The sequence below is a fragment of the Taeniopygia guttata genome, chromosome 1A, assembly GCF_048771995.1.
Source record: "Taeniopygia guttata chromosome 1A, bTaeGut7.mat, whole genome shotgun sequence".
NCBI lineage: Eukaryota > Metazoa > Chordata > Aves > Passeriformes > Estrildidae > Taeniopygia > Taeniopygia guttata.
Genome location: NC_133025.1, coordinates 57,831,264 through 57,854,859, shown reverse-complemented (window position 1 = coordinate 57,854,859; position 23,596 = coordinate 57,831,264). Strand labels below are relative to the sequence as shown.

Here is a 23,596-nt window from a genome sequence, read left to right as displayed (position 1 = left end):
ACTGTGAATACTTAGTTTAGTTCTTAATTACATTATTTCCACTGGAAACTTTGTTAAAACAGACAGGTTCCCTTCGTTGATTCTTCAGTATTTAAAAAAAAACAAAAAACAACCCTATCTTTCTCCCCCCACACAACTTTGGATTGAGGAATGCACTAACATCTGTAATCCCAAGAGACATTTTTCCTCCTTCCTCAGACCTCTCTTTCCCTTTGGCAGCCTTACCTGGCCTACGGCAGCACCAATACTGCCTGTTCCATCCACAATTCCTGTGACTGTCGCCAGAGCCTCGCTGCTGCCTTTCACCAGATCCTGACGCCCCAGATCAGCAGAAATTGCAGAACTGATCATGTTAGAAGGGCCTCCGATGAAAAATCCTGAAAGTGACAAGAAAATAGCCTTGTGTAAAACAAATGCTCAGATAGATTCTCAACAAAACATCTTCAAAACACCGATTTTATACCATGAAAGCTCAGGACAAGAATTAAGTCTAGGGGACAGTGCTCAGAGACTAACTGCAGGTAGAGGGGTACCTGAAACACACACTCATGAAACACCCTGAGTATCTGTAGTAGAAACAGCTAACAAGAACATTTTAATTAGCATGGATGCTCATGCTACAGCCTCAGTCTCCAGAGGTTCAAGGTTCATGGAAGAGATGGAAGGCAAAAAAAAAAAAAAAAAAAAGACCCACAACAACAGGACAGAGAGTTCTGAAATAAGAGTGTTTGGAAAGAAAGGCTCTATTCATGCAGGCCTAATTCCATAACACAGCACAGTATGTATGGTAGCACAAAAAGCCTGTGACCTCTCACAGCACACAGGGTATTCTGGATTCTGACAAACACCCTCAAGTTTGAGCTGCAGCTCATGACTCTGCCATATACCCACTTCCTCAGATACCAGATCACTTCTAGGCATTTTGGCATAAATCCACCTCTGCCATACTGAGCCAAGGCAGATCGCCTCAGCTCCAGGCCATTATTCTATACAGTCTATATTCTATACCTCCCTCTGTAAGGCAGTTTTCCTACAGCTGTTTTCGAAAGGTAACAGAAACTGGGGCCCAGTTTGCACTCTTTCTGCAAAACCAGCAGAGATGGCAGCACACATAAACACCTTACCACCACTTGGCTGGTGTTACTGGCTGTTCTGCAATGAATTTAGATGTCTACCAGCATAACAGTGGATTTTGAGAAGTTACCTGTAATTGCCATGATCACAGCATTGATAGGTTTGCTGTTTGGGGAACCTGCAAAAGAAAGACCAGGTGAGGGTAAATAAAACTTGAATTGTAAGAGAATCCTTCATCTATCTCTCGAGGAAGTCAGACTCAACTCCAACTCTCTTATCACAAAGTATTCAGCAGTTGTATCAGCCCTTTCACTCTTCCCACATTTTCCAAAACACTAATTCCTCCTTATAAAGCCATGTCTGAACATCTAGAGGTTCCCCTTGCCTTTCCAGCAGCATGTGTACATGCAGCTAGTTTTCCACTACAGCCCCTCAGTGCCTTTCAGACAGTTTTCCCTGGTATCTCATTTCCAGGCATCACCTGAATTCCTCACTCCCTTCCATTCAGGGCCCACACATGGCAAGTTACTGCACAAGGCAAGGTGCACCCTCTTCTATACATATTCTCAGGCCATTATCACTCTTATGTGCAACACACTATGGGTACAATAAGGTTTCCTGTTTTGGCTGATGGAAGCTGAATTATCACACTGCAGGAACTTTGGATCACTGGAGGCTTCTGTATCTGCCTGGACAGTAGCACATTTTGAGCTAAGCACAAGGTACCTGGGGCTCTGGCTGTTACCTAGTCACAAACTTTAAACCTCACCAGCAATAATTCCATGTTTACTGCCAATTCACTTTTTAAAGCAATGAGTTAGCGCAAGAGCCTACAAAAACTCCACCAAACCCAATCCTTGCTATTCAGTGATAGCAACTTATTGACCTTATTTTGAGACCATCTGAGTAAGCCTGCATGCTTCCAAAAGCCACACTGTTCATTTCCAGATCCAGCAGAAATTTCTGCTGACAGATCTCAAAGTGCTCTATAAAGGTTTGTCTGGACCACCACCCCATTTTGGAGGAACACACAGAGAAGTGAAATGGCATCCCAGTGAGATGGGATGGAATGGAATCTCAAATCATTCTGTAGCACGGGACATTGTCTGAAAACACAAACCTGTCATCCCTAGAAGTGCTTCATAGATGTTTCACAGAAATTACATCTTCCTGTCTCCTTACCCTGTGTTTTCCTGAGACTCCTTTCAAAAGCTGGGCACCAAGAACTATATCTATGACAGAAGAGGCAGAAACTCTCCAGTTTCACAATTTTCAGAAGTTTAAGTAGTGAAGTCTAAGAGCTTCTCCTGACTCTGAGTAGTGTATATATACTCCAGCACAGATCTGTCCACAGATTCTCTTTCCTCATAGTGTAGGGACACACTCGAGATTTCTTGCTCTGCCAATTATGGTGTTGACATAATGACAATGACAAAAATCTCACTGACACTGGAGAAGGATCAGTACCATAACTCACCACTCCAGGGAAACCAGAGAATTCATTTCCACCCAATTAACCAGAGAACAGATTTCTTTCTGAGCAGTGCCACACTTGAGCAAAATAGACCAAAAGGCACCATTCTGATCCAGAAGGAGTTTGAAGACCAGAAAACATAATGAGAACAGGCTGTGCTCTGGTTCTCTCTAGAAGGTACTGAATGAGCCTCTTATCCCTGTGCAGCACAGGAGTACTCACGGCTGTATCCAAAGAGAGAGCCCACAGCAAAGAGCAGGCTCACTGCTAACACGGGGGCTCTCTTCTGCAGCACATCAGAAATCAAGCCCTGGATAGTCCCACCTGTTAAAAAAGAAGTCTCACTGTCAGGCTCAGAATGCTGATACCTTGAACAAAGCTCATTTCCCTGAGTGCAGTGGCCTCCTCATCAATACACACTCCCTTTAAAATCCCAAGAGCTAAGCCTCCTGCCTTACTACCCCAGACACAGAGACAACAGTAAATTTAAAGATAAAACTACTCATACTGCTTTACTGGGAATGTATTGCTTCTTTTTTTTCTGGCATGCCACTAGCCAATGCTCCCACTTTCCTTTCTCTTCCCCTACAGGACCACCACAATCCTGGATTAAGCAAGCCGAACGCTGTGGCTGTCTCCTTTAACTGAAAGTGCAAGAAAAGGCAGCGCTTTCTCACAGGGAAAACATTAACACATGGGGGCCTCTCATTCCCTGCTGTCTCACCTGCTTAGGGCAGATGCAACTGAATGCAACAAATGCCAAAAGCAAATAAAAATCACCTTATGTACTATTGGTACCTCAGCAGGAACTCCTCTGTTGGTAAAAGCCAGAATGCTGAGAAAGCCTAATGCAGACCCTGAATGGTCCCAAACAAGGACATCTATTATAGGAAAGCTAATTGGACAAGGGAATAAAGCTAGAACCTGAGCACAGGAGAGTGGAAGTCTAAACACATACACAGAATATACTCTTGATTCTGAAGGAACTGGGTCAGGTTTTGCAGCCAGCAGAAATAAAATCAATTATGTTTAATTTCTGAACATAACAAAGTTGGTGCCTGCTCTCCTGAAATCTGCAATGAGTTTGTCCTTAGAAACACAGGACAGACAGAACAGTACAGAACCCACCAAGTCCAGAGCTAAATCTTCCCCAATAGTACCTTTCAGAAGAAGTAGCAAGCAGGGGCCCCCATTTTGTACACAGAACTCATCAAGAAGTCATAGTCAGTGAAGAAAAATGCCAGCTGGGGGTAATTTCCAAGAGTAGGACAGTGGTCTTCAGTTATATGTTAACTCCGCAGGGGGTCATATACTTTGTGTTTAAGGAAAAAAAGACAAGCCAAGCAGCCACATACAAACCTAGACTTTTGCCACATTAGGTGGACAGCTAGATCCCACTGAACACAATTGCTCTGGCTGCATCCACTGTCTTTCATTCTCAAACATTAGGGAGGCAGCAGCAAGAAGGTGTCACTCCCCTGCTCACTCACCTATGATTCCTCCCACATCATACCAGATTGAGAGCTGGTCAGCTTCTGCTTCTTTCCATCCAAAGTTGCTGCTGAGGTAGAAGGGCAGCCAGAAGAAGAATGAGTAATTCACCAGCTTCAAGCACGCATAGGCCAAAGAGTACTGGAACAAAGAGAGGGCCAGTGAGCAGTTAGCACTTGGGAAATGCAAACAGCATTCTGCTTATTTCCATAAAGCTCTGGATCCAGCTAAAGCTTTCAAGGGAAAGCACTTCCGAATTTCATGTAAGAAGGCAGCATCATGAAAGTTTAATGCTGAACTTCAAAGGGAGCCCAGGAATACAAAAATCACTGTCAAGAAGGTTATTTTTTTATGACTGAATGCAATGGGTTAAAACACTTTCGTGTAATTTTGAGAAGAAATGACACCAGGCTTCAAAAAATGAAGAAAATTTAATTCCCCTTCTGAAGAGAAGGGAGCCAGCCATGTGACACAAAACAAGCTTGAGATTTAGTCATCTGTGCATCATGCTGAGAAAAGTTATGTGAAGTGGTTCCTCTGTGCTGCTCAGAAGGCTCATCTGCTTACAGCACCAAAAGAGAAAGCTTCACTCCTAATCCCCAGGCAGGTATTCCAGGACATGGGATGAAAGGTTTGGCCAAAGCTGAGCACAGGCTTCCAAACCCAACAGTTGTGACAACCTTCTTTTGTCTGCTGGGCTCAATTTGTCCTTAGCTGGAAGATCTCCTCCTTCAGAGCTTTCATGTGTGTGGCAAAGATTAGTTCTCAGGGACTGCTGGCCCAGCATGCAGAGGGACAGATCACCCTACTTCAGTAAAGACAGCAGTTCAAGGAACCCATCGGAAAAGGCAAACAAGGATGAAGATGTTAAAGCACTACCTTTGAGGCTCTGTGCATACAGACACTTGATTTTGAATTTCAGAAAGCAGATCTTTTTATATATTAAATTCCACAAAATCATCTCTTCTGAATTTATATTATTTTAATAGATACAGACTTGTTAGCTCTATTATTAATGCTTTTTCACTCTTATAGGAAACAAACTAATTTCCATCATACATGGAAGACATGGGGATGTTTGGTAGGGTCCTCCTGCCTCTGGGTGTGAAAAGTGCACTGTACAAAGTGATATTTATTACAACACCTAAGAAACTGTCTACCAGATTGTCTGAGTGATTAAACATTGAATTCCTACAGGCTCAGGGGAAAGCTGTCTGATACTCTTCCACTGTATCACTCAGCAGGAGATGAGAGGAGCTACAGAAAAAATATGTCAAATAAATTCTTTGTAGAATCATGACAAGGCTTTGGAGATTCTCTCAGTATTTGGTCTCTCACCAATCTGACATGGTACCCGTGTTTGGCTGGGCACTAAGCTGACATCAGATAAAACTCTGACTCAGAGGTGCTCAGGTTGCTTGATTAGGGCGTGGAATGTATCCCCAAAACCCAAAGTTCAAAGCAAGCAACCTCAGTTGCTGCCATTTCCTTTTGCTCAGGCCAGTGAAAAAAGTCACATCAAGCTGAGGCAGACACCATCACTAACATTTTGTGTGAGGCATTTAGCCAAAGTAGGAAAGAACTCAAGATGTGTTTGCTTTCTTTTGCTATCCCTCAACTACAGCCTTAACAACAGGACTGTGGTTGTCCTGCACTTGACACACTGACAATGCACCCATCCCTTCTAGATTTTCTGTTGCCTCAATCACAACAGCCAACCGCTTGCTCATTAAGGGTACCTGAACACTGCCCATTCAGTAGTTCTGCTCCATGGCAAATCCAGGCAGTTCCCACTGCTCTGCTGAGCAGCCACTCTGCCCTCTTTCTTGCACTGGTTCTAGTATTCAGGGGACACGCAGAATGTGTGTCCCGATGCAGAAGGTTAACATTGTTTTTCAATGACAGGTTAACTTTTCAGCTGAACGTGAATTGGCAATACTGCTGATACAGAAGCACAAGTTTTCAAAGGACAGGACAAGGATATGTGGAAACTGCATCACCAGGCCTTGCTTCCTGTTGCTCATAAAAAGCCCTGCACACTTTGCCAGATGTTACATCATGCTGATTCAAGCTTTTCAGGCCAGCTTTCTGCTCTAAGATAACTAAAAATCTCCAAATCTCAGTATCAGGGCCATCAAGCTCTATATGATGCTCAGTTAGGAGTGAGAACCCCATTCCTCAGAGCAGGCATCTATCTTACCAAGGAAGCATCATACAGCCACCTTTGGCCATGGCCTGCCTTGCAAATTCACAGCAGGAAGGACAAGATCTCTTCTGCACTTCATTGGCTCATTACATGCACTCCATGCATGTAATCTTCCCAGGAGGAAAAAGTAACACACACCACCCACTCACACAGCATCATCCATGCACACAAGGATAGCAGGCCCAACCCCAACATTTTAACAGCATGAGATGTCAGATGCCAACCACTACAATGTATGGTCAACATATCAAGAATGATGTGTACAAATCTTGACAACACAAAAAGCCAGCTTTATGTTCAACAGATAAGTCAGCTCTTACTTAAGAATCTGTGTCCTCACCAGTACTACACCAGGAAGGCAACAAGCCTGGAAAAAGCCAATGGCCTTGGGCTGGTTGTCATTGTCAGTTGCTTGAATGGAGTAATTCTGGTCATCATCATCTACATCATCATTGCCCATTAGAGGTCTGTTGGCATCTTCTTCCAAATTGGCTTCGTCTTCATCTGCTCCAAGCTCAGGGAGGCCTACGTTTTACAAGGAATAAGCAACAGGAAAAACAGACTCTTCACCCTCTCCCCACTCTAAAGCTATGCTTGCTTCTTTTAAGCAATTCTACCTTCTAGCAGTACCCTTGCTCTCCCATACCTCCATCCTCCTTTGGCTTAGAAACTCTTCTAGATGGTGTTCTGCAGTGCCGCCACTTTCTACCCTTTGTCTTCTAGGGCTCTTGAAAGTATTGTGTGATCCTGGCGTCGCCTTTGTCTGTTCTGAGTGTCTGGCCATTAGTTGGAAGACACAACATATTAGTGCATTTCCCCCCTTATTCAGGGGTTGGGATCCTCAGCCCTGGCCCTGGGTGCCACCTCCCTTGAGCGTGGAGGCTGAGAGCAGCAGCAGGACTCAGACACCTGCTGCCTGTTAACGCCTCTGCTGGAATGGAAGGCCTGGGAACTGCATTGTGTTTCCTGGGATGCAAAGCACTCTTATGAGCACACTTTATGGCAGCTTTAGAGCTCCCAACTTTACAGCTTTTGTAGGCACCTGGGAAACCTCCTCCACGGCCCTGTCAAAGCCCCAAAGTTCTTTTCTTTCCCTGCTGCACTCTGACTTGCCTACCACCTTCTCAGAGAAGAAACCTGTCCAACCCAAGAGTTATTTATCTGGCTGAGGGAGACCTGCAGACCAAAATTACTTTTCCTTCCCATTGCACACTTAAGGTTTGCCATAGTTTTCTTCTACAATAGCCAGTTATCAGTTTGCCTGCTGTTTCTTTAACAAATACTGATGTTTCAGGTGAAGAAAAACTGATAATTAGGCATATCCTAGTGGAGATGTTAGAGACATGCTGTTTTATTTCGCTTTAAAAAGCATCCAGACCCTATTCACGTGACACACGGTAGCATTTAGTGTGATCTTGGCAAGTAAAGCATTTGCTCCATTAAATGCACTAAGGTGCAGTACCATTTGGTAAGAGCCCTGAGGACAAATGCCGTCAGAATGAGTAGTACTACCCAGAAAGCTGCAGATCTGCTCTTAACGAAGGGACTGAAATAGCACAGCTCTTCCACTCACCCACTTCCTTCGGTGACGTCAGGAGCCCGAAGAACACAATGACTCCTCCAGCAAACTGTACTGAGGCCGTCACCAAGAAAGCATACTGAGGAGAAATAAAGAAAACATTCTTTTTTAAAGCACTTTCAATCACCTGAAATTGAAGGTTCATACACCTCTAATGAGGGTTTCTTTACATTCCAACCTCATGAGAGAGCAAACACTGCTACAACAACCCAGACTGCATCCATGACACCTGGAAACAAGTGATCTCTGCTTCTCCTGAACAGACCTGGTCCTATCTAGGCTTATCTGTGCTGAGAAGACAGCAATGAGGAAGGAGCTGAGCCAACACAACCAGAGATCCAGCTCTATTGGAAGGGACTGCTCACAGAAGAGTCAAGCACCAAATTTAGACAAGGGTGCTCAGAGTTTTGGTCAATCAGATTTTTGAAATCCTCCAAAGACAGATCCTCCAGGTTCTGTCCCCTTGTTGCATTGTTTAACATACATCATAGGAAAATGGTTTTCCAAACATCCAAATGGAACCATCTCTGCTTCACTTTACAGCCATTGCTTTTTTGCTCTCTCAAAGTGCAGTCCTGGAAAGAGTCTGGCTCTGATTTCTCAATAATCTTCTCCCAAGCTTTGGAAGGCTGCTCTTGAGGGCTGCTCTCTTTGGAAGCCCTCTCATGCCCAGAGTGACCAGCTTGGCTCTCCCAGCCTGTCCTCAGAGGCCCCATGCTATGGATGTGCTGGGTCACTCCCATTCCCTGTGCTCAGTTGTCCACTGCCACATGACAGCCTGGCCTCTTCCCAGTCACAGCAGCTATGCCTCCATGCCCTTCCAGCTCCAGGGACTCCAGTCAACTCAGAACCTGTGATGGATGACTCTGAAGGGCACTTGGAGCCACCCAAATCAGAAGAAGGTACAATGTGACACTAGGAGCTCCTTAATATCATCAGTCCCTTGGAAGAGTCAGCAAAGGAACAGCCTTTCTATTCTGCCTCCACAGAATTCAGGAAGATAAAACTGGACACATGAGGCTGTTATCTCTCAAAGAAAGGATAAAAACCAGTGTCTCATAACCCATTCAGACATGCAGGTGTAGCTAGAAGCCAGGCAGCAATACCTACCTCATAGCCATACTTGAGAACGCAGGAGGCAAGGAATGCCCCAAGGATATTTCCCACAGATGCACAGGCACTCCAGAGTCCAAAGACAAAACCCCTCCTGCAGAACGGGAAAAAGAGTTGAAGCAGACAGTGTGAGGACAGATGACATTAAGAACAGGACAAGAACAAAACATTCAAGTGAACTTTAACTGATAAATAGTTACACCATTTTCCCTGACCACTTCAAAGAGGCTCTAAGTTCATTTAAAACAAAACACGTAACTTGGAGCTGCCAAATAGATAAGGCAGGAGCCCTGAAACATCTGTGTTAAAAGAGAGTGAGCTGGCAACAAGGTTACAAACTATGACTGGAGCTCATCTGCAATATCCCAAAGTGAGAACAAAGCCTAGGATGACTCAGTTATCATTAGCTCTCTTTATGGCTAAGTAGACAGAAACAGGTTTTTTAGTGGTATGAAAATTAAAATTCAGTCACTCTGCACTATGGGATTTCTGAAGCTTGAACCTATGCTTTTAATACACACAGTTGTGCTTACACCAGGCTGTTCTGTGGCTCCAGAAAAAGAGTGAAAGAGAGAATGTAACAAGTAAGGCATATTTCATCTTACCTAATTTTAATTATGATCTAACAGTTGGCCTTTCTGGTTTGAAAATATCAGCTCAATCTGTTACTCAGCATTTCAGATAAGTGAGTCACTGAAGAAAACTCAACTTACCCAGCCTTTCCAAACCAATTTCCCATGACAGCAACCACACAGGGCCAGCCAGTGGACTGCAGCAAGCCATTCACAACCCAGAGACAGCAGTAGAACCACTTGTTGTAGAAATGCAACCATTCTGTGAGTGTGCCAAAGGAGAACACCTAGGGGAGAGCAGGGGGAAAACAGAGAAGGCTACTGCTGAAAGACAGGCAGGAGTGAGGTCCCAAAAAAAGGCACAAGCTTTCAGGGAGCTGTGCAGGGGCCAGGGCAGAGGCCAGGCTGGCCTTGTTTGAGACACAGCACAGGGCTCACAGCACCCTCTGCTGAGCTAGCACTGCTCTGACTCCAGAGACAAACATGCCGTCATGGCACCTCCTCTCCAAGACTTCTATCTCCCCAAACAGCACAGTTATAACAGGAGAAGAGAAGAAAAACACAAATAGTTTCAATGAGAACACTAAAAAAAATACAGTAGCCTCTTGATCTGTTGTTGTACTGACATGCTAATCTGTGAAGCTATCTGCAAACACAGAACCCTCACAGGTCATGTATCTTCACCAAATTTAACACAAATACTACAGCCAGGTCTCAAATTACTAAGTGCTCTAAAATAAACACACATTGTGGAACAGGGTGCTTGATGCACACTTGTATTCATGTGTCTGCAGAGCACAACAGGCCACAGTGAGGTTTGCAGCCACCAGCAAAATAAACACACTCCACAGATTTTACCACTACTTTAATAACCAGAAAACCACGAGATAAAACTGATTTGCACTTATCTGAAATGGCTTGAACTTGAACACAAAACACCTTTTGTTTTAAACAGACATTCTTTCTTGACACATACCCTCTTGGCAGTTATATAAAACAAGTAAATGAGTGCCTGGTATTATTAGGATGTCCTTTAAAGAACAGAGCAAAGATTGTGTTTGGAAGCAAAAGCCTCGATAAAAACATGCATGGTCTAAGAGATTAAGTTATACTACAGAACAGTCCCCAAAAGCCCAAATACACTAATCTTGAACAAAAGCTCTTCATCAAGTCTCTAGACAGTGTCTCAAACTTAGGAATTTCCTTCTGACACAGTGTCCAAAGCTAGACATTTCAGCAAGGGAAGACTCTTCTATGCTCCATGCTTTAGACAGTGCAGTACATGCATCCAGAACCAAGTTAGACCCGCAGGCTTTGAGACCACTGAGGTACAGCTACAGCTCAGGAGCAGATTCACAAAGAAACAGAGCCTCTTCTCCCTGCAGCAAAACCCTACCCAGAAACCCTTTGGCAAATTTTTACCCACTACTATGTTCCAACTTACCACCAGAGCAGAGGAACACATGCCAAAAGACAAAACCCAGCGTAAATTCACGCGGTCCCCAACTATGCCGCTGACAAAGAGACCCTGGGAACAAAACACAGCATTAAATCAAGCCAGAGGATTCTCACCTTACAGCTGTAAGAATTAAAGCTACATAGAAAGGCCACACTAATCCAAACACTGCTGTTACACCAGCTTACAGTTTGATTCTAACCACTTCTCCTGCCACTAAAGAAACCTTGCTTGTAGCTAGCTGCTCATTACATTTTTTGTTACAAAGAATTCAGCTGAGAACTCTTAGAGAGACAGAACTAGTCCTCCCCGGTGACAGGGGTGTAAGAAATTCTGAAGCAATAGTATTTCCCTTGTGTTTGTTAACAAACATCTTCACATGGATGACAGGCATGGGCAGAATCAACAGAAACTGGAAGAGAAGGTTTGCCTCTGAACTAAGCTTTATTGTGGGTGCGATCTTCCCAGTGGGAGTCAGCAAAGCCAAGCAGCTTGGGGCTAGCTTTACTCACCACAGCATAGGAAAACAAAAAGATGGTGTCCAATGTCCCCAGGAAGAGAGTTGCTTCTTCTGCACTTTCAAATAAATGGCTGCTGTTCCAGAGCTACAGAGGGAAAATTTGGACAGGTAAACAGGGAGAGGCATAACTCATTCTACTCTTTTTCAATGAAAACCCCAGCTGCAAAGCAAAACAGCGTCTGGCCCAAGCAAGCTCCCATTTCTCCAACACTTTAGTTATCAAATCAGGAACAATTTTGGCATTATCTTCTGGCAGAAAATGTCCACTGACACTTTTCTTCCCTTCTAAAATGCAAGCTAGCAAGCCAGAATGTGAAATGCTCCTTTCAAGACTGGATCAAGACAAATGAGTGGCAAAACAAACCCTACTTCTAACAAGCATGCAACTGTTAGACAGCTTCTTACTCTGAAACACTGATGAGCATTTTAATGAATAATACAATAAAGGCATATTCTGTTTTATGTGCAGCATCTCTTCTGTACTTCTCTTGCTGTCTTCATTAAATGAATAATTCCCTTAAAGTATTTGTGGCAGCAGCCAAAATAAAAAAATGACAGAACACAAACAAAAAAGAAAGAGCACAAAAAGCAACAAGGGGAAGAAATAGACTGGTTGAAAACTATTTTACAACAAACTCCAGTCATCATTAATGTTGTTGGGTTTTGTGCTTACCTTGAGTTTCACTTTATTTCAATATGATCAAAAAAAAGGGAGAAAGTCTCACTTGTCCCCAAAGAAAGATTAGTGACATTAGGTAAAAAAAATAGCAAGCTTTGAGGATAACTTGAAGGATTAATAAAGTTAATCAGAACACAGTTTTCTTCCCTTCCTCCATGCCTCCATTAGAAAACAAACAAACCCAACCCAAGCCTGACCTACAGATGTGCCTAACTCAAATATTATCCGTTTCAGCTTTATTCTACCTCTCCAGGACAACATCCAGAACAACACTAATCATACATCCACTTAGTTTAACAGATGTAACCTAAATTGATACCAGTTTGACCATTTTTATTGATCAGACACATGCATCTTAACATCCAGCAAATACCAAATCATCTATATATTAAAAAAAACAGCTTCCAGAATGTACTAGTTGTTTGAATGTTGGTTAAAGAACTAAATATAAAGACCTATTTCATTTTAGCATCCCTGAGATGCTCACTCCTTTTGGCCATACTATAAAATCCTGAACCCATTACAAGCCAAATTTACTGTTTTCACTTATCACAAGAAGTCAGCATTTATCATCTTTGTATTCCTTCTGGCAAACATTCAAATAACCAATGATTTCTAATGCAGGCAATGCTTCAGCAGCTGACTTGAAACTCCCAGCCCTAATAGATCTCATGGCCTGTGACCAAGCTTTTGATGCGAGGTTTCTTCCACTTCTCAAAAGCATCAGGACAAAGCATTACAAAAAACAAGCCCTAAAACCCCCATGGTGGGAGCCAGGACGTAGTTCTTGCCTTCCCATTTGTGAAAACCAAGCAGTTTAAAACTTCCTTTCCTGCCAGCAAGCACTGCCAAAACTCCCACTGCTTTAACTGAAACCAAGATTTTTACAGACAAGGGGTACTGGATGTTCAGCATGGAAATGAGGCCTTTCAGATGCAAGATAAAATGTCATTCTTCACCATCAATTTAGGATAAACAGCTAGCACAGCCAGACAGCTGTTTACTCTCCTAATTTGGATATCCTTTTAAGAGGGTGGCAGCAGCACAACTGCCACAGAGAAAGCAGAGCCAGGATTTTCACAGAACCCTCTGTAAGCCCATTTAACTGCTTTGGTTTATTGCCTCCAACACTTCAGAGGAAGAGTCCCTCTGCCCCCTCCTCCACGCTACTGCCTATTGCAGACTCTTCTGGGGCCCCCCTTTCCATTGGAACACTGTAGCTTCTTGAGAAGTTTCTCTCTGGGCATCACTAGGGAAGCTTTCAGCATCGCCTGGTGATCCATAAAACTACAATGCCAACATCTGAAGTTTCCACTCACATTCTGAGAAGTGAGGAACACCTAAAGGGGCCTCTTCAGCCCCAAAGGCTCAGCCCACTGGCAGCTGCCCACCTTTCCTGTCACCTCCTTCTCCCTTGTGTCCTTACCTCATATGGCCGGAGCTCGGGGGCTGTGCTGTTTAGGCAGGAGGGAGTCCATTGGTTGGAAATGCTGACTTTGACATTACTGAATGTCTTTCTGGAGGCATGGAGCAGGGAATAACTGCCAGGAAACACACAGACATACAGGTTGGCCCAATCTCCTCTGGAGGTCAAGGGTGGAAATACAAATATCTGAGCAGAGGTACACTCAACCTACCTGAAGAAGGTCAGCAGGAACACAACAATATGATGGTGGGTGCAGTGGGACACAAGGCCTCTGTTGGCAGGCTGCCTCTGTAAGCCTCCAGGCACAGCCATGTTCCTGGCAGCCCTACCCCTGCTCCTGCCTTGGCCACAAGGGCTGGATGGTGATTAAGTCATTCTTCTGCCCCCTTAAACAGAAGATGGGAAGGGAGGAGAAGAGAAAACCGATTTGAATTAAAACACGTGTATGAAGTACAGCTCTGTTCCCCAAACAGCTCGAATCCAGATGGAACAACTCCATGCCATGCCTTTCCAACTTGTTTCACACCACTACCCATTCATCATTTGTACATTCCTCAGTAACTTCTATGGCTTAAGGTATCTTGTTATTCCTATTCTCCCAGTACCCTTGTGGCACTTCTTTTTTGGTTCTCTCCTAGCAGATGCCTCTTCAGTGCCCAGGACCAAAGGAGTATCCCCTGGATCTACCAATTTCCAGCAACCTCCCATTAAAGACCATTGTGCACCATTTACACACATGGTGCACTAGAGAGTGACCACAAATAAGAGCTTTCTGCTGCTACCTGTCTGGACACAGACAGGTGATGAAGCCACAAGAGCAGAATTTGGCTATGGCTGGAGAAGGGTTTGAGATCTGACTGCCTCACTAAGACGTTGTTGAAGGAAACCCCAGAGTGGACTAGCTTAGATGGGCTGCGAGGACAGTGCTGAAATCCAACAGCTGGAATCCTTTCCTGTTTATTCTCAAGCCTGACATTACAGTTCCATCAGTCCCCCCAACTCATTAGTACAGCACACAAGTCACACCTTTCTGTCCCTACCTGTAGGGCATGGGTGACACCTGCCTCAACCTTGAGACAACCAGAAACTATCAGTACTGAGGGAAGGCCATCACAGACATACAGTTTCCTCATGCTGCTCCATGCCACACCATTCCAATGCCCCAGCTGAGCTAGCATGGCCGAGGGATGATGTTTGCTAACAGATTTTGGGAAACGGCCCCACTGGGCAGTGAGGGGATGAATCTCTCACCACACATTTCAGAGGACATGCCAATACTGCAAACATTCTGAATGCTGAGCAGAGGTAAAATGAAGCACCACCTCTGTTCCCCGAAAAGATCAGTACTGAAATAAGATAGAATATAATGCCTGTGTGTCCTTTTGTATCCACAGGTGCTGTTTGTAATTATTTGCACATCTGACAGAAGCCTTTTCAAGTTCAGCTTCATAACCTCACCTGAAGAAAGTAAAAGTCATTGTCCAGTCTCTCACCCAAATTTCTGCTACTGGAAACTCTTTATTTCACACAGACTTTCTATTTCTCCTTTTAAAGCTTTCATCAAGACACCTTTCACTGCAGGCAGTCTCCCCTGTTCTCTCAGTGATGAGACATGCCTGACCAACAGCAATATCCAGCTACTGCTAGGTACGCAAACAATTGTGGAAACTGACATCACATCTGACCTCCAAAAACAGTGTGGCATGAGTAACACAGACCCAGCTATGACAGCTTTGAGACACTGGAGTCACATTTATCCTACATCACACCTGAACACCTCCATTCCCATCCAGGGCAAATGCAGTGAGGCTGTACAAGACCTGACACCATCTCTCTCTACACAGCCCAGGAGCTCTTGAGCCACACTGCTACTGCTCCATCTGGCACACAGCGCCTCTTTGTAAGGACATGTGTCTAGACTGCTTGGGTTCACACAGAGGAGAAAAAAGTGCCTACAACTGGAGCTATGAGAAGCCAAGACTAGCCCTGAAAAGGCAACTTTGCAAGCAGTCTTGATACTACCTTCACCTGGGGTCCCAGACCATTTCTCAGCACCAGTGAAGGAAGACTCAGCGCCCACACAAGAAGCACACAGTGCAGCAGTAACCCTACAGCTCAGGGCTGTCCCCCATGCAAGCTGCACTGAGAAGGGAAGCCAAGGCACTCCAGTTTCCCAGCTCCGCGGTCTTTATAGGCCTGTGAGCCACACGGTCTGCTGCTCAAACACAAGAGATTCCTTGGCTCTCCCTCCCCTCCCACCAGGCAGATAACAGAGCTGTCCTGAGGAAAGCAAAACACTGCCAGTTGTGCAATGCTGTGGGGAAAAGTTCCTTCCTTGGGTAATCAGTCTGCAGCCCAAAGCACAAGATTTACTACTTGCTTCATGTCAACATATGCAAATACAGATCTTATTTGTCCAACATACTGAGTCCTTTTTAAAGCTAAGACCTGGTTTGACCTTAAAGTCATCTGGTTTTTTTGGTTTTTTTTTAAAGCATTTACTATTGAAATAATCTGTTTCCCAGAGCTTCCCAATCTCAGGTCTTCTTTCTAGAATATTTTCTGACACAGGACACTTTCACAATGTAGAGATAACCACAAAAGATTTTGTTTCCCCTCTATCTTCATCCTGCCCTTTCTATATTCAAAACTGGCATTCCTCCTAGGCTAGAAAAGACTGCAACCAGCTTCTTCTTTAAAGTTAGCCTTCTAATTATTGTGAGAACACCACAGTAACTTTGTGGTGGAGGTAGAGCAAAAGCTCGGCAGCAGGATGACCCACAGAACTGAAGACAGTGAAGCATGCCTTTACAAAAGGAAAAGGAGTGCTTTTAGAGTGTTAGACTGCCTCATCTAATTATAGAGCACAATTTACCTACAGCCAGCCGGTATTCTGAGTAAGCTTTTGATAGGCTTTCACCCTTATTTGTTAAGTTCTCCTCGGTGAAATAAGGCTTTCGCCCTTATTTGTTAAGTTCTCCTTATCCTTTCACTTAAAGGCAAAATAAGACACATTAAGTTCAAAACAAACACCCTTAATGCTATCCTACTGCCCTCCAAAGCCAGCAGCCTTAACATTGCAAAGCGCAAAACAAACGAAAGGATTATTTCTTCAAAATAACAGTAATTTAAACAAATCAAAGAAAACCCCATCAAACCCCAAACCAACAACCCCCCAGACCCCTATGCCATTTTTCCGAACAGAGAGAACAGCGGCACAACCCAAACCCACCGAGGGCCCTCGGCAGCCAGCACAAGCAGCCCGTGTGTCACCGCGGACGCGCCGCCGGCTGCTGTTCGGGAGAAGGACGAGCGGCTTCCCTGAGCACCCGAAAGCTCCGGCAACGCTCCGGGCTGCTGGGGAGGCCCGGGCCGCGCTCCCGGCCCGGGCACGGCCGCCCAGCCCGAGGAGGAGGAGAGGAGAAGGACGCGGCTTCCTCCGGGCGCTGGGCCACGTCCTCGGCGGGGCGGGGCGGGGCGGGAGCGGAGCCGAGCGGGCAGCGCAGGGCCGGGCAGCGCAGCGCAGCGCAGGGCCGGGCCCGGCTCCGCCGCTGCCGCTTCGCGCCCCGCGCCCCGCGCTCCGTGCCCAGCCCCGCGCCCCGTGCCCCGTGCGCGGCCCGGCGCGGCCGGAGGAAGCTCGCGGCAGCAGCGGCTCTTCCGGGCGGTCCCGCGGAGCGGCGGGAGCTGTAGTCCGGCCGCCGCCGGGGCCCTGCCCGCCCCGTGTGCGGCTTGGCCCAGGGAGGGGAGGGGAGGGTGGACTACAGCTCCCGCCGGCCCCGCGGCAGGGCGGTGCCGAGCGGCGCTACCTGTCCCGGCAGGGCAGCGCCGCGCCGGCAGGTGAGCGCCTGGGACGCGGCTCCTTCCCCGGGCCTGCGGGTCCTCCTCCTCCCCAGCCCGGCCGCAGGCCCGCCCGGCAGCCGCGATGCCCTTCCCCAGCACGGGCGCGGACGATGCCTTCGACTACCTCTTCAAGATCATCCTGATCGGCGACTCCAACGTGGGGAAGACGTGCGTGGTGCACCGCTTCAAGACGGGGCAGTACAACGAGAAGCAGCAGAACACCATCGGCGTCGACTTCACCGTGCGCTCCATGGACATCGACGGCAAGAAAGTGAAGGTCGGTGCGGGAGCGAACCCGAGCCTCCTGGCGAGCAGCGCCTTCCCGTGCAGGTGCCAGGAGGCGGCGGGACGCACAGCACCTCCTGCTCGGCCCTGCCGAGGGCAACTGCTGCCCTTCTAACCACGGGTGCTTCCCAGTGGAGCTTTCTCTCAGGAAGATATCCTGGGGGAAGCAGTCACCCTGATTTGGGGTACATACTTCTTCTCGTGACTTCTCTGCATCACCTGAGGAGAGGGCTTGTACTTTGCCTGCAGGGAGTTCTTTGGAAGCCGGCTATAGTTTGGAGGGGATGTCTCTTCCCTCCAGAGATGTGGCGGTTTGAGCTGGGACACCAAGAAGGGAAAACCCCCAAAGTTTGCAAAGGCTCCACTTTGATGTGGGCTTAATTTGAGGGAAGACTTCCAAGACAAACACCAGAAGAAATTATTAGCTAGAACTTCCTTCTGTGTGCAGATGAAAGTTAGAATTGCCTGGCTTTTATATATAGATTTGCTCTGCCCTGTCCTGTATTAGGGTTCTTTACTCTTCTTTTGCTAATAACAGGCTGTAACGTTCTGTATCTTTTACTACAGTTGTTGAAAATGGGTTTCTTGGCCTCTTTGCAAAGCTGGGTTCACCCTTGGAGCTTTCTCTTTGGTCTGTGTAGATTGACTCTTCAGGCTTGTAAATGGCTTTTCAGATCTAGGGAGGGCAAAGCCACACTGGTCTGGTAGAGTGAGCTGGGACAGGTCTGGCTGCCTTCTGGACAAGAGGCTTCAAATGCTGAGGGCAAGCACCTAGGAAAGTGGTGTTCGCTGGTCTTTACAACTTCTGTCCTTTCTCTTACAGATCCAAGTGTGGGACACAGCCGGTCAAGAGCGCTTCCGAACAATAACCCAGTCTTATTACAGGAGTGCCCATGGGGCCATCCTTGCCTATGACCTTACTAGGAGGTCCACATTTGAATCCATTCCTCACTGGATTCATGAAATTGAAAAGTATGGTGCTGCAAACTTGGTCATGATGTTAATTGGTAGGATTTTAGTTTTAAATATTGTGTTATGTAGATTTTTAATATGGACATAAAATCTCCCTCGTTTCCTACCACTACTACTTGAAGCATCTATATACTATGCATTAAGGAAGAATTCAGTTCTAATTAAAATAGATCACCAAGTGTGTCAATTCAACCTAAGCTTAAAAAAATGAGGAAAGTCATCGACTGGTCCTGACAGGACCAAACCCATTGCAGACAGCAAAACCCTTTTTCATTATTCCTTTCCTGTTGGAATAACACAGCAAGCTTTGCTGCCAGGCTGGAGGCAGGGACCACCTTGTTGAGTTAGAACTGCAGTAAGCCTGACTCTGTAAGCTGCTGCACAGGAACGTAGCAGCTCAATAATTAAAGGTGAAGGGGGATGCACAGACTCCTGTGGTTCTCATCTTTCCTCTCTGCTCTCTTGATATGCATGCGCATTGCTCTGTAATGGGATTCCGAGCAGGTAAGACAATAGATGGGGAGATGGCTTTTGCAGAGCCTGGAGTAGCCTGCTTGCATTCCACTAACGCTCAGGAAACTGCCTCTTTCAGGAAAGCAGTGGCTGGGAATTGCCGGGAATGGAGCTGGTAGGAAGCCGCGGTTCCTTTCCCTTGGGTTTCATGGTTATTACTGCTCTTCCTTCCCCCAAGGAAGAAGCTGCAAACGAGAGCACTGTTGCGGTGAAACGCCAGAGCCTTTCTTGCCTTTATTTCCATTGGCGTGGCCGAACCTGTTGCAGTGTGCTGAGAGCAGCTCAGCAGCCGGGGCAGGGCTGAGCCCCAGGCAGGGCCCCTGAGCTGCTGCCTCTGCTCCCAGCACCCTCCGTGCTTGTGCTGCTGAGATTTCTCCTGGCCTTCCTCTGGAAGAAGCAAATTCTGACCTGCTCCTAATGCAGTGCTTGGAACTGGGTCAGGGGAGGTGTAAATCACTGCACTTTGGCTGTTTTTTTCTAACTTCTGTCATTAATCTAAAGAAAGAGACTTCTCTGTGTGTGGTGGGGGATGGTGGTGGTTGTTGGGGTTTTTTAGAGAGAGAAGTTCTGAAATCAGTAAAAAGTGAAGGTTTTATTAAAGATCCAGCTAGGTGCTTTCTTCCGGATCTGGTGCTGTTTGCTTTACTTACATTGGGAGAAGCCGTTGTACATTTACATATGCTTAGTCATGTTATACACCTTTCTAGCAGGAGGTTAAGGTTAGGAAACCTAACTTTCCTGTCTGGAACTGAAGGAGGAAAAGGTGGGTGGGTTCCTTTTAAGGAGGCAAATAACCCTCAAGCTGTTTTTTTTTTTTTTTTTTTTTGGCTGCTTTTTTTCTTGTTTGTTTTGTTGGGTTTTTTTTTTAAATTTGTGGTTTGTTTAGGTTTTTTTGTGAGGTAGGTTGGTTTTGTTTGGTTTTGTTTTTTGAAATAGCAAAAGGGACTTTATGGGAGGGTAGTTAGTTTATATATATTCAAGATACGAATTTGATGAAGGGTTGTCTTGAAACTACAGATGTAGACTTCAGCCATCTACTAAAACTGATAAATCCACATGTGCTGCAACTGCCTAAATATAGAAAGGTATTTTACCTGAGGTGTTTCATTATAAATTTTGACTAAAGTGCTGCAAGTTTAATCTATACATACAAAAACAAGCATATATTTCAGGCATTAAGATAGCTGACCTGAATTTTTGTCTTTCTTGTTACATCACCCTAAAAGGTTTTTTTTTTTTTTTTTTTTTCAAAATTCAACTTACCTGAAGAAGGTCAGCAGGAACACAATAATATGATGGTGGGTACAGTGGGACACAAGCCCTCAACTTAAAGGCTACTTAACATTTAAAACCAGTAGGGAACAGGACCAACACTTGCTTCCAAATAATCTTTTACCTACACTAAGTAAACAGATGAACACAGGTTGTTAGCTTTTTCTTGGATTTGATCTCTTTTGCTATCATATGATTTGCTGCAGTTTTAAGCCAGTCTGTATTTGGCTCTGATGTACTCACATCTTGTTCTATCCAGTAACTCTTACTGCTAACATAAACTATTGTTTAACAAAATTAAATTCCTGCATTGCACTTAAAAATAAATTTTTGAAAGACTAAGTGGTTGAAGTATCTCTTTGCTTTCTTTTAAGGGAACAAATCGGATTCACTGGACAAGCGCCAAGTGCTGTTTGAAGATGCCTGCACCCTGGCAGAGAAGCACGGGCTCTTAGCTGTGCTGGAAACATCAGCAAAAGAAGCTCAAAACATAGAAGAGGTGTTCACATTAATGGCTAAGGAGCTGATAGCCCGAAATACCTTACAGCTTCATGGGGAGAACCCTCCAAACAGCTTCAGTCTTGACTCCAGGCCAGTGATTGCCAGTCCAAGTGTGGAGAAGACCCAGTGTTCCTGTTGAAGAGAGACTTCAGGGAGAACTTGGAAATTGCCGTTCTTCTGAGGCTGTTTGATTCAATTTTGTTCAGTTGATGAAAGTGTTTGATGTGGCCTCAAGCCATCTCTCTTGATATTTCTGCCTTGCAGTTTGGCTTGTGAGTATTTTCAGTGATCATTGTTGCTGTTGGTAGCACAGGTTGCTTTGAACATAGCAATGTGAACGTCTGACAGGAGAGGACTTAGGAAGCTGCCAACCCTCGTCCTAACCAAAGAGAACTGCAAAAGTTACTGCCTTTAATTATTTCCTTACATGTCTTTCTGACTGTGTCAGACGATAAATTTGCACCAGAGTTCTGCACTGACCCTTCTAAGCTGTGTTGCTGGTTTTAAGCACTTTTCTGGCAGCAGCTGTAAAAAGTCTGACATATGCTTGAACAGCACTAACCCGCTCCTGCCTAAACTTTCATTTAGGAGCTCTCCAGAGGTCAGGCAGGTAGCCACCCATCCCAAGGAGCTTAATAACATTTGTGAAAGAGTAGAGGATTTCACATCTGCCCTGAGTTCCTCATCAGACAAACATGGAGACATCTTTGGGGTGGCGTAGCAGGCAGAATATGATACACTTCTTCCTGGGGTGAGAAAAGTTGCCTTTCACTTGCTTTGTAATAGTCAGGATTGCTTCCAGTACTGATCTCCATCCTGCTACATGGACTTGCTGGGAGCAGAAAAGCTTCCAGTGAAAGAACCTTATTTTCATTCCTCCCTGCTAACCTCATCTTGCTTTTGATGTGCTGATTTTAACCAAAAGCCGTCTGTAGCTTGTGTGATGGGCCAATGGTAGCTTGAGAGTATCCCTGTAGATTTTCAAGGGAGTTTTAAGGATGGATGCAAGCTCCTGTAAAACTCCACAAGGGGTAGGATGGTTTAAATTAGGTAAAAAATAAAAAAATTAAATTGTGTTAGAGTGGTAAGGCAATGGTATGGGGTGCACCAGAGAGCTGCCCTAGGTGAGTGTATCTGCTACTGCTGTGGAAACTGAACATGGTGGTAGCAATGGAAGGTTTTAGACTGCTCCTCCCAAGTGCAAACTCTGCTACTTGGGGCTCACTTTTCTGTATACCTGAACTGAATGTACGGTTTGGGCTGGGTGTTTTTTTGGTGAGGGTTTTGAGGGTTTTTTTTTCCTGTTGTTTGCAAGTTTTTTTCCCAGTAGATGGAAACAGGGAAGGAGAAGGAGGAAAGAAATATCAGAGGAAGTTTTTTTGACTGCAGTCCACATATACCAAAGTGTATCACTTAGTTACTGTTAAGCTAAGAACTGCAACTCCAACTCTGTAATAATAAAACACAGTCTGCATTACATGCAAAGCAGCCTTGGCTGGCTGCCCCTCTTTCCCAAGTCCTTGAAAAATAGGGAAAAACATGTAGCAAGTAACACCGGAAAATCTTGTCTTAGAAGCACAAAAAAATAAAGGAGAATGAATCATTAAGTAATAGTCTTGGAAATACTTCTAATATCCTTAAAGCTTCCTCTGGCCAGGTTCTTTGCTATTACATGCAAAGACCAGGGGTTAATTCAGCTCTATAAGCTGAGGGAGGAATCTTCCATGCTACGCTCTTGCTATAGCCTGCTGGGGAGAAATCTTCATCTTCAGGCATCCTCCTTCTCGTGTTTACTTTTTAAATCTTTAATCCTTCATTTTTGCTACCCTAGTAGTTGCATTTTGGTTTGCATATTTAAGCAACATTAAATACCATAGCCTTTCAAAGTGGCAAGCCAGCTTCCAAACAGAGTTTCTACAGAGCAGTCAAATGTGAGCTTAATATTTCTATTCCTGGTAGTAGTTTGTAATCCATCATTTTTACTTTTTTTTTGGTAGTTCCAAAAGACTGCAATAGAAAAAGTATTGCTTTCAGCTCCAGTAACCAATCTTTAATTGGTCAAGAATTAGAGGAAGGATGGTACCAGCAGAGTGTTAACTTTGCATGGTTCATTGGGTTTGCCATCTTAATTAGCCACTACTGTATGAAGTTATTTTGCTTACCCTCAGTATGGAGGCTTCTGCAGGCTAATGTGATCCTGAGTGCCCAGCACTGCCGGGTTTCAGGGCTCTTGCTGTTCTCTCCCACACATGTGGAGCTACTGGCAAAGCAAGACCTTGGCAGAAAGCTGTGCAACACAGGATCAGGGAGAACAGGCTTGTGACTGTTCCCTTTCCTTTAACAGGTCTAACAGGCTTCCTACTCCTCCAAGAAACTTAGTCTTAGACACCTACCCATTGTGCAGCTAAAGCAGGAGTGTGACCTCTTTTGGTTGGTTCTGTTTGGTCTTTTCCACAAGGCATTTGGGCAGTTACACTGAGTGGTTTCCACAGAGCTGCTTTTCCTGCTGTCCTTGCTTGAGTGAAGAGCAGCGCTCAGTAACAAGGTTCTTTGGAGTACATTGGTAACGCTCTTACTTGTGAGGTAATACAAGAAGCTATGAACTTTTAAAAAATCCCCATTA

General features: G+C 45.2%; 2 protein-coding genes across 3 annotated transcripts in view; one reads left to right on the top strand and one right to left on the bottom strand.

The window, feature by feature from the left end:
- Positions 1 to 17,095, bottom strand: part of SLC37A3 (solute carrier family 37 member 3) — a 45,652-nt gene extending 28,557 nt beyond the window's left edge. The window contains exons 1-13 of one of the 2 annotated variants that reach the window (XR_005978990.2): positions 16,823 to 17,095; positions 13,802 to 13,976; positions 13,591 to 13,705; positions 11,478 to 11,570; positions 10,954 to 11,037; positions 9,651 to 9,796; positions 8,935 to 9,031; positions 7,819 to 7,903; positions 6,586 to 6,770; positions 4,039 to 4,180; positions 2,771 to 2,872; positions 1,205 to 1,252; positions 226 to 377 (exon numbers count right to left, since the gene is read on the bottom strand). Coding sequence is in view for 1 of the 2 variants with exons in the window: in XM_030263329.4 (XP_030119189.2) it covers positions 226 to 377; positions 1,205 to 1,252; positions 2,771 to 2,872; positions 4,039 to 4,180; positions 6,586 to 6,770; positions 7,819 to 7,903; positions 8,935 to 9,031; positions 9,651 to 9,796; positions 10,954 to 11,037; positions 11,478 to 11,570; positions 13,591 to 13,705; positions 13,802 to 13,902 (1,350 nt within the window). In the remaining variant the exon portion in view is untranslated. The remainder of the gene's footprint in view (positions 1 to 225; positions 378 to 1,204; positions 1,253 to 2,770; positions 2,873 to 4,038; positions 4,181 to 6,585; positions 6,771 to 7,818; positions 7,904 to 8,934; positions 9,032 to 9,650; positions 9,797 to 10,953; positions 11,038 to 11,477; positions 11,571 to 13,590; positions 13,706 to 13,801; positions 13,977 to 16,822) is intronic. The other variant, XM_030263329.4, reaches the window with a different exon arrangement.
- A 241-nt stretch (positions 17,096 to 17,336) lies between these two features.
- RAB19 (RAB19, member RAS oncogene family) lies at positions 17,337 to 22,580 on the top strand. Its single transcript, XM_030263330.4, has 3 exons — positions 17,337 to 17,707; positions 18,539 to 18,722; positions 20,847 to 22,580. The coding sequence occupies exons 1-3, from the start codon at positions 17,513 to 17,515 to the stop codon at positions 21,110 to 21,112; spliced, it is 645 nt and encodes a 214-aa protein (XP_030119190.1). The 5' UTR covers positions 17,337 to 17,512; the 3' UTR covers positions 21,113 to 22,580.
- The last annotated feature ends 1,016 nt before the right edge of the window (positions 22,581 to 23,596 follow it).

What these genes read in the sequence shown, in the direction of transcription:
- RAB19 (XM_030263330.4), top strand. Translation starts at nt 17,513, where the DNA reads ATGCCCTTCCCCAGCACGGGCGCGGACGATGCCTTCGACTACCTCTTC. An exon ending in TCGACGGCAAGAAAGTGAAG is followed by an intron (nt 17,708 to 18,538) that starts GTCGGTGCGGGA and finishes TTTCTCTTACAG; the next exon opens with ATCCAAGTGTGGGACACAGC. An exon ending in CTTGGTCATGATGTTAATTG is followed by an intron (nt 18,723 to 20,846) that starts GTAGGATTTTAG and finishes CTTTCTTTTAAG; the next exon opens with GGAACAAATCGGATTCACTG.